Source organism: Phyllobates terribilis, unplaced genomic scaffold, assembly GCF_046119375.1.
Source record: "Phyllobates terribilis strain yellow unplaced genomic scaffold, ASM4611937v1 Scaffold_4__5_contigs__length_816908805, whole genome shotgun sequence".
Lineage (NCBI taxonomy): Eukaryota > Metazoa > Chordata > Amphibia > Anura > Dendrobatidae > Phyllobates > Phyllobates terribilis.
In genome coordinates, this window is record NW_027362764.1 from 783,706,157 (window position 1) to 783,716,844 (window position 10,688).

The following is a 10,688-nucleotide window of genomic DNA, read 5'->3' on the forward strand; positions in this document are numbered from 1 at the left end:
CTAGGGCAGTAAAGTGGTTGATGGTACATTCCTGGTGGTCTAGGGCAGTAAAGTGGTTGATGGTACATTCCTGGTGGTCTAGGGCAGTAAAGTGGTTGATGGTACATTCCTAGTGGTCTAGGGCAGTAAAGTGGTTGATGGTATATTCCTGGTGGTCTAGGGCAGTAAAGTGGTTGATGGTACATTCCTGGTGGTCTAGGGCAGTAAAGTGGTTGACGGTACATTCCTGGTGGTCTAGGGCAGTAAAATGGTTGATGGTACATTCCTGGTGGTCTAGGGCAGTAAAGTGGTTGATGGTACATTCCTGGTGGTCTAGGGCAGTAAAGTGGTTGATGGTACATTCCTGGTGGTCTAGGGCAGTAAAGTGGTTAACAGTAAATTCCTCAGTGGTTTAGGGCAGTGAACTGGTGAAATGGGTTTTCCACTTCCAGCTGCTCCAGTACTGCCTCCCCCGATGCTGCCCCTAGTCTTTCTTGACATGGCTGCAGTGATGATGTTATAACCACAGCAAGTGACCACTGCAGCCAATCACTGGGTCCAGCAGTGTTGTGTGAGTCCAGTGATTGGTTGCGTGATGTAGTCATGACATCCCCTCTGGAGCATTGTCAGCACAGATCGGGGGCAGCACCGGAGAAGCAGGTGGTAAGTAAGGTTCTTGCCCCCTGAGGCCAGACCGGGCCCCGTCCCCCTCAGGGTCCCTGGAATGATGGATCAGTTCTGTGTTTCTTCTTGCAGCTTTGCTTCAGAAATATCTGGACAATTACGACCTGAGCATCAAAATCATCTACATCCTGGGGACGCTGGGCTTCTCCATCGGCACCGCCGTGATGTTCATCTTCCCCAACGTCTACGTGTCAATGGTAATGATCAGCACCATGGGGATCGTCTCCATGAGCATCTCCTACTGTCCCTACGCCCTGCTCGGACAATACCACGAGATGAAAGAGGTGAGAGGAAGTCGCATTAGTAAAACATGGCTGCCTTTTTCCCAAAACAGTGCCACACCCGCCCACAGGCTGTGCATGGTATTGCGGCTTGACCCCATTCATTTTGATGTTTCTAATTGAACTTTTTCTAATCCTTTTTTCTTTCTTTTTCCCATACAGTACATACACCACAGTCCCGGGAACTCCAAGAGAGGTTTCGGCATAGACTGCGCCATCTTATCGTGCCAGGTCTACATCTCGCAGATCTTGGTGGCCTCCGCCCTCGGCGCGGTGGTGGATTTTGTGAGCACAGTCCGAGTCATACCTCTGGTGGCGTCCATAGGATCCTTCTTGGGATTTCTCACAGCTGCGTTCTTAGTCATATACCCCGAAGTCCCAGACGAGAGTAAGGAGGAAGCGAAACGTCAGCAGGTGGCGCCAGAGGCTGCCGTCAGTAACGGAGCGAGTCCCGAGAAGCCTCTGGTGTTGAAACTCTCCCCCAAAGGGCAAGCGGCCATTACTCCGGAAGTAGAAAGCGAATCCGCAGTTTAGAAAAAAAAATAATAATCCCGACACATTCCAGACCCTACAGACCCGACCGTAGCGGCAAAACCGCAGACTGCGCTCAACCCACGACCCGAAAGCTTCACGTGTGAAAAAGAAGTGAAGTCCGCGGTCGCTTCCAAATCCAAACCTCAAAAATTAGATGAACATTTTTGACGGAAAATTCATATTTTTACGGATTTCCTTTTTTTTTTTTTCCTGCATGTTCTGCGAAACACTTAGGTTTGCGGTTGTTACGGCACTCGATTAATTAAGTATTTTACTATAGATTTTCTGTCTAGATTTTAAAACCGCGCTGATTTACGAACGCGCCCATTAAAGTGCATCTGTCGGCGGCACGCACAAACCTTTGCGGCAACAATTTTAGTTCGTCGCCAAATATTTACTCTATAAAAATAAATATAAATAATTTTAGGAGAAATCTAGGTTGCACTTTCATCCTTGTACTTATGAATCAGACAGCTCTGGATGAAAAAGCTGCGGACAGATTTAGGAAGCTTTTTGAGAAGACGCGTAGGTAGATCCATGGCCGTTGCGTGCCGGCGGCAGATGCACTTTCATCTCAGAGTTTCCTTTAATAGTTGCAGCTTTTACTCCGCGTCCGAACACCTGACAAGTGAAAAAAAAAAAGCGTAGACTTTATTTTATTTTTTTTCTGCTTTCTAAGTTCTATACGTTTTGCGTGCGAATGTTCCAGTTGTGACAATTCCGTCCGTTTGCGGGACGCGTTGAGAATGCGCTTGCGATTCGAGTTTTCGTTCCTTTTTTCACTTGACATCAGGCGTTCAAGATTTAAAGCAATACCGCCCCTAATTCCTCGGTCCAATCATCCGTCAGGAAATTATTGGATCTATTACATTATATCGTTATATTGCACCAGAAAAGAAATCTGCTTTATATCCATAGCGGTTACTGTAAAGAAGTTTGTTTTGTTTTTTTATTATTATTTGCACCCTTTATTTTTTCAAAACTTATTTTGGGGTTGATTGTGTCTTTTTTTTTTTTTTGCATCTTAAAGGTTAGTTAAGGAACTCATTCACGTTCCCATCGACACTGACGCGTTTCAGGCATCTGGGTTCCGCTTAGGCCGGATTCCGACAGGGGGAGGGGAAAAATAGTTGAAAGCATTTTATTAAAATTATGTTTTCTTAAAGGAACAGAAAATTGAAAATGCGGTCAAGAAATTTTCACGAAAACGTAAGAAACGCCCTGTGTGAAGCCGGTCTAAGCGCATATTCACACTGCCGTATTAATGGTCTTTGAGCTACTTTTGGGATCTTATCAAAATCATAGCAGATCTGAAAAGTTTTAGCCCCATAATTTTTTTTTTTTGTTGTTGCAATTGGCCACCTCTACCTTCATATATGGAGCTGTAGAGGAATTCTACCCAATGCCAGTGTGCTGCACGTAAGCCCAAATTAATGCAGAGTTTTATGTGTTTTGTATGGCACAGAATCTTCAGTTTTTTGGCACATGCATTGGAAATTTTTCGCTCCAAGCATCAAATTTTTATTTTTTTTTTTTCCTCTTCTTCTTTGCACTTTGTGATAATCGATCATCAGTCTGAATCCTCAGTAGTTGTACTGAAATGCATGGTTTATAATCTGTATATAGTAGATTACTGGCATGTGAAAAATCTTTTTCTTTTTTTTTTTTTGCCTTAATTACATCTTTTTTTTTTTTTTCTAAGAATGTAAACGCTGTACCGCCGCCGGTCTATCGCTGCCGGGTGGGGGGGGAATTTACCGAAACTTGAAGGAACAATAGATTGGATAGAAAAAAATAATAAAAAAAACAATATCTATATATTTTTTATCTTCATAGCTGCACGGTACAATGCCGTTAATCCACGTCCGGATTTATAAACATTCCGGATTGTCGGATGATAATAGATCCATAATTCTAAAATATAATATTGTCAATTTTTTTTGTAGTATTCCTATTGGTTATTGCTTCTCAGTCTTCCATTTTCGGGTTTTTGTGAGATTCCGAATCAGGTGGTTCTGGGAATAAAATGAAAAAAAAAAATGTTCTGAATGCTGAGAAATGCTGGATTAAAGGAATTTTACTGTACTTAGAGGACCTGTCGCTCCATTTCTTTTTGTACCTGGTGTAAATGCCGCTGTTCTCCTGAATCCGGCGTTGTTTTTCTTTTCTTCCTACGCCTTTCCTTTCCTACGATACGGCTTCTTCTCCCCTGTAGGTAAATTTAGTCTTTTTTTTTTATCCAACTGGGTGTGTTCTTCAAGGAGACGTCCCCAGAGGAGTCAATGATCACGCCCTCTTGGCTAAGAAGATTAGATTTACATGAATGGAAGAAGAGCCTGTATCTCCGGAACGGAGAGGCATAGAAACAAAAGAAAAACTGCGTTGGATTCAGAAGAACAGCGGCGTTTACACCAGGTGAAAAAAATACATATTTTTTGACAAGTGACAGGTCCTCTTTAAGGTAAACTGTTCACCAATTTGCAACTAATATATAAACATGTTGTGTGACTTTACAAATGTTTAGGGTATACTCTAGTCACATCCAGAGCTGCATCCAAGGCTGAGCTTAGGATGCTGTGCAAAGGATGAAAATAGAGATTGGGTCGCTGTGCAAGGCCAGTAAGGAAAAAAAAAATTGTAAATGCAGCTCTGGTTGTGACTGTAGTATAACCCTGAGAGGTAGAATGTATCTAAGCTGATAAATGGCGTGGAAGGGAGAACCTAGGCCTTAAGGAGACTTTCCGAGCCCGCTCCCTGGCGATGCAATAAGAATCTATATGCAGAGTGTAATAATGTATTACCGTTCTATGCGGACAATAATCATGTGATGCCTGAACTAAAACACATCTGGCAGGTTTTTTTTTTTTTTTTTTGCAATACTAAAATGTTTCAGAAACTTTATTTCAACATTACTTGTTCCACAATCCGTCAGGAATGTGATCGATCCCCTTATGGAGGGTTGATGGCCCGTGCATCATCCAGGACATGCAGAGTCATGCGAGTCTTAGCTGCTGATTTTACATAACTATAAGACAGTGATCATCCAGACTACTGAGCTTCCTGCAGTTACAACCATAAAGCAAGCTGCTGCAAAGTTGTGATCAGTGAGATCGGCAATCGTAACGCAGCTCTTAGGAATCGCCCTGAATCCCTCCATTTGTCTGTGTTCACGCTATACTTAGGGTTATAGACTGTGGTGGAGTCCCCGTCCTACAGGTTCACCGTAAGTCCCTGTTCACTTGTTCTGTCGCCAAATCAGCAATTAGTCAGCATCCAGTACATGGGAAAGGGGTTTCCGAACCCGGTTCCCATGCTATGGAATATTTGTGCTCAGAATTATGACTGCATGGTGGTGATCAATAGTATGCAATTTATTATCATGGATGCCATAGAAAAAAAAGCAGACGATTATGCTGCACAAGAGACTGACTCTCCATGCTGCACAAGAAATTAACTTTGTGCTGTGCTGCCACACAAGAGATTGCCTCTTTATGCTGTGCTGCTGTATAAAAGATTAACTCTCTGTACCTGGCTGAACAAGAGATGGCCCCTCCGTGCTGTGCTGCTGCACAAGAGATGGCTCCTCCATGCTGTGCTGCTGCACAAGAGATGGCCCCTTCGTGCTGTGCTGCTGCACAAGAGATGACCCCTCCGTGCTGTGCTGCTGCACAAGAGATGGCCCCTCCGTGCTGTGCTGCTGCACAAGAGATGGCCCCTCCGTGCTGTGCTGCTGCACAAGAGATGGCCCCTCCGTGCTGTGCTGCTGCACAAGAGATGGCCCCCTCCGTGCTGTGCTGCTGCACAAGAGATGGCCCCTCCGTGCTGTGCTGCTGCACAAGAGATGGCCCCTCCGTGCTGTGCTGCTGCACAAGAGATGGCCCCTCCGTGCTGTGCTGCTGCACAAAAGATGGGCCCCTCCGTGCTGTGCTGCTGCACAAGAGATGGCCCCTCCGTGCTTTGCTGCTGCACAAGAGATGGCCCCTCCGTGCTTTGCTGCTGCACAAGAGATGGGCCCCTCCGTGCTGTGCTGCTGCACAAGAGATGGCCCCTCCGTGCTGTGCTGCTGCACAAGAGATGGCCCCTCTGTGCTTTGCTGCTGCACAAGAGATGGGCCCCTCCGTGCTGTGCTGCTGCACAAGAGATGGCCCCTCCGTGCTGTGCTGCTGCACAAGAGATGGCCCCTCCGTGCTGTGCTGCTGCACAAGAGATGGCCCCTCCATGCTGTGCTGCTGCACAAGAGATGGCCCCTCCGTGCTGTGCTGCTGCACAAGAGATGGGCCCTCCGTGCTGTGCTGCTGCACAAGAGATGGCCTCTCCGTGCTGTGCTGCTGCACAAGAGATGGCCCCTCCGTGCTGTGCTGCTGCACAAGAGATGGCCCCTCCGTGCTTTGCTGCTGCACAAGAGATGGGCCCCTCCGTGCTGTGCTGCTGCACAAGAGATGGCCCCTCCGTGCTGTGCTGCTGCACAAGAGATGGCCCCTCCGTGCTGTGCTGCTGCACAAGAGATGGCCCCTCCATGCTGTGCTGCTGCACAAGAGATGGCCCCTCCGTGCTGTGCTGCTGCACAAGAGATGGGCCCTCCGTGCTGTGCTGCTGCACAAGAGATGGCCTCTCCGTGCTGCTGCTGCACAAGAGATGGCCCCTCCGTGCTGTGCTGCTGCACAAGAGATGGGCCCTCCGTGCTGTGCTGCTGCACAAGAGATGGCCTCTCCGTGCTGTGCTGCTGCACAAGAGATGGCCCCTCCGTGCTGTGCTGCTGCACAAGAGATTGCCTCTCTCTGCCGCTCAGACTTGTTTTCGGTCCCTCCCATTATGAAGCATGAGATTGATCATGCTGCTAAACCTTTCTTGTGGACAATCATGTTTTCTGGCTGCTCATGACCATAGTGGAGGAGAGATTGCGCTCCTATACGGACCAGTATGTGACCTTTCATGGTCCACTACAATAGATGCTGACAATGTCCAGGACTCTCTAAACAATCACGAGCCCTGGTAGCCAGATATGTGCAATCAACGGAGGCTTAATGTTTCTAAACCGTTGATTCAAGAGATATTTGATTAATAATAGACTTAAAGGGGTTAGAATAATATGGCTGCTTACTTTTGAATAGCACCCCACCCATCTACAGGCCATGTGTGGTATTACAGCTCAGCCCTATTGACTTCAATGAATGCAATTTCACATTTGCCGAGTGCAGGACTTTGTAGCCGGAATTTGGGCGTAGAGAAGAGGGGTTTTTTTTTGGAAATTTTGATAGAGCATCCTGTAAATTTCAGTGCACGACGAACACCATGGAGTCAGCATATTGTAGATTTCTAAATGCCCAATGTCTCTACATGTAAAGTCAGATATTGAGTTGTCCCCTCCGCCTGCAATGACACATTGTCACAGTATGGTGTCTACATTGTAGCAGCTTGTGGCTTCCTCGCATGTTCCCACACGAGCCGGCTCCGTTCTGCCCCCCCCGTTGGCTACGACACAGCCATGTGTTCCACCTAAACTCCCGCCCGCTCCAAACTAGAGCTGTATCCCCATTTTTTGACAACTGGAGTTGTCCTTTCAGCTTTCGCTAGTGCCTACTGCTTGGTGATGAAGTATTAATGGTTGATGCGAGGTGAAGTTGCAGTGTTATTTTTTTTATGCCGATTGTGACATTTGAGGTTTTTTAGCCGGGTGCGCCCCCGGGGAGCTCGGTTTATACATGCTTTATGACGTGCTTCCGTGCAAACTCTCACCTTTCTCATCCTACCATCGTACATCCACTATGGGAACATCAATGAATACTGTAATTGCCGGGCGTGTCATAATGAGAGATGGACCTTCCCCTGCTGCCGATTTGGAGATCATTTTGGCACAAGGATGAATCTCTTTTTATATAGCCCACAGATTTCGGGGCATCGGTTCCCGTTGGCTGTTTTGGTGCTGATTATTTTGGCACCTGATATGTCAAGTCCTAACCACTTGCTTCTAGGGCCGGGGTCAGGAGAAACCCTACGTTGAGGTCTGTCCTTCGGTGATGCCCAAACTTTAGCTACCACTTGTGATACTGGTGCTAATCAATAGGTTTGATCCTTTTCGATTTCTTGGCGACGGGATATTGAAAGTCAACCATATGCAACAAGCTTGGTCCTCCTTTCACCAGCAGTACCGGTGATTAGGTGCATCTCAAGGGCTTTGGCACCAGGTATGCCTCACTCCTCTAAAGTCTCGTGGTGCCCCGAGAACCTGTAGATCTTCATCACCTTTCATTCTTCCTCCAATCTCCTGCGAGGGTCCATCGCACCGTACGGTGCCGCGCGGATTCTGTTTGGCGTCAGACGTAGCTCAATAAATTGGCAGTATGGGGTCTCATCGGTTGATCTGTCGTTGGCCACACTACTGGGTTTGGCTTGCCAAAAGGGATGATGGAAGCGGTAGTAATAGTTGACCATTCGGCGACCTGGATCGTAGTATTTTTTAGTTTTTTTTTTGGCATACGCCATAATATAAGAGCAATATAATATCCCTGACAGTGTGGCGCTCAGGGAAGAAATGGATGATTTATGTAAGATACGTAGGTGACTGATTGACCACTGCATGGCGCCATGTCCCAAAGAACGGTCTCAATAGTGCCCTTATTCACTGCAATATAAAGATGGGAAGGTTCACGTGCCCTTTATACCTGGCTATTTCCTACACGATGGGCCCCTGCAGTGGTGACTGCTGTTATTTTTGCTTTTTAAACGATAGCCCCCATGAGAAAATAAAGCCGGCGCGCATCACCTTGCTGATATTTTTTATCTGAAAATGTTGTAGATTCGTCCAGTGACGTCTGCACATCTGCGGTGGCCGGACATTGCACAAAGTCTGACGAGGGAACTGGCGCCAGTGTAAATTCAGAGACCAAAGGGAATGTGTCATCGGAAAATGACCTAATCTTTACATCAGGTTTTTGAGTTTAATGTATTTTTAAAAATGTTTGCCAATTCTTTTTAGTTTTTCCGTATCGTAATTCTTTTAAATTAAAGTAAGATCTCTCGCAATTCTCACACAGGCCACCGAAGCTTTTATTTTTAGACTTTAACTTCCTGTTGTTTTAAGGAAATGCACATGTAAATTAGCTGCACTGAACCTATCTTTTGTATTGAAGCATCAAATGAGCGTGTGCAAAGGTCATGGTGAAGGGAAAGGGAGCTATGAGATCGCCTATTGTCATTGGTGGATCATGTGTTATCAGCTGTATATAGAGGTGTTATCAGTCATTGTACAGGAGGAGGAGGAGGTGAGCTGTGATATCACCTATTGTGAATGGTGGATCCTGTGTTATCTACTGTATATAGAAGTGTTATCAGTCATTGTACAGGAGGAGGAGGAAGAGGTGAGCTGTGACATCACCTATTGTGAATAGTGGATTCTGTGTGTGTTATCTACTGTATATAGAGGTGTTATCAGTCATTGTACAGGAGGAGGAGGTGAGCTGTGACATCACCTATTGTGAATAGTGGATCCTGTGTGTGTTATCTGCTGGATATAAAGGTGTTATCAGTCATTGTACAGGAGGAGGAGGTGAGCTGTGATGTCATCTATTGTGAATGGTGGATCCCGTGTTATCTACTGTATATAGAGGAGTTATCAGTCATAATTCTAGAGGAGGAGAAGGTGAGCTGTGACATCACCTATTGTGAATGGTGGATCCTCTGTTATCTACTCTATATAGAGGTATTATCAGTAATTGTACAGGAGGAGGAGAAGGTGAGCTGTGACATCACCTATTGTGAATGGTGAATCCTGTGTTATCTACTGTATATAGAGGTGTTATCAGTCATTATACAGGAGGGAGAGGAGGTGAGCTGTGGCATCACCTATTGTGAATGGTGGATCCTGTGTTATCTACTGTATATAGGTGTTATCAGTCATTATACAGGAGGGAGAGGAGGTGAGCTGTGGCATCACCTATTGTGAATGGTGGATCCTGTGTTATCCGCCTTGTATAGTGATGTTCTCAGTCATTGTACTCCTGCCTCTGATGATAAGGAAACTGCTGAAAACACTTCCTGAAAGGACTTCTGAAAATTGCAAAATTACTAATTTTGGTATTTTTTTAATGCAAAAAAAAAAATAAAAAAAAAAATACATGTAATACAAAACCCATATGTAAACAGTAGTTCACCTTCTGACGATACATCCCCTCCATGTGGATCGTTACACTGGCAGAGAAAAATCCGGAGAATATTTCTGCTGCTCGGCACCAGTTGCAGCAGACTCCTAAGCTTAATTTACAGTCATGTCTGTATACCTGGTCTATAGTGGGGTCTTGTATTCTATATGTTATATGTTATGTAAATGTCTTTATAAAAAAAATACAACATTTCTAATCTTGATTTTATGGCCTAGACCCAAAGCCCACATAAGGCTGTAAGCTCCAGCATGGTGCCCTAGCGCCGGAGCCTGGGACTTTTTATTACCTCCAGTCACTTTTTTTTTTTCCATTTTTTTTGTTATAATGGAAGTAATGAAACTTTATTCTTAAGTTTCATAAATGTTATTCTTATTTGTGTCTTCTGGGGAGGAGATGGGGACATGTCCAGTGCTCATTGGCTGCTCCGCTTGGCGCCAGGTTATATTGGAAGCGTAACGTTAATTCTCAAAGTTGCAGAAATACAAAATGTATCTACCCTCCTTTCTCCCCAATTTTCCTGCTTCGGGGTCCAGTGATGCCTCGATCCATGATACGTTGGGGTTCCCCAAGGTGCAGACATGATTCTCGCAAATGGACCCCTACCGAAAAGGCCTCCGAGTCAGGGTCCTGTATGGCTGATACTTCTGCACCGCCCCTGAGGAAGGTCGCCCACTGTCTCCATAGAGCTCAATCAGCCGTGAATCCGCACTTTTTGTTAAACGTTTAACACTTTCGCTCCCAAAATGATTCCTCTAGCACATGGTAGCCACTGATCATGGGCCACTAATGGGGACATCAATTTTTGCTTTGTGTATAAAGTTTGGACACAGGCCTTAATAGGTGTAGTGTTACCTTTATAATACACCAAAAATGACGTTACTGCGGACGGCAGAGACAGTGGCCCTCCTCGCTGGCCCCTGTAGAGCTCTATCTGTAAAAGCCTACATATATATATATATATATTTATACCTTCCAAAATTGTATGAAGTTTTATTTCACATTCATTATGTGCCTCTTTTATGGTGAGTTATGTATTCGCGAGCTGCCTATA

The 10,688-nt window shown here is 45.5% G+C and overlaps 1 protein-coding gene across 1 annotated transcript in view; it reads left to right on the plus strand.

The window, feature by feature from the left end:
- SLC45A4 (solute carrier family 45 member 4) overlaps positions 1-5,392 on the plus strand; it is a 108,516-nt gene extending 103,124 nt beyond the window's left edge. Inside the window, exons 7-8 of the mRNA XM_073679938.1 lie at positions 736-947; positions 1,107-5,392. Coding sequence (XP_073536039.1) covers positions 736-947; positions 1,107-1,478 — 584 coding nt within the window. The 3' untranslated portion in view covers positions 1,479-5,392. The remainder of the gene's footprint in view (positions 1-735; positions 948-1,106) is intronic.
- Positions 5,393-10,688: the final 5,296 nt, after the last annotated feature.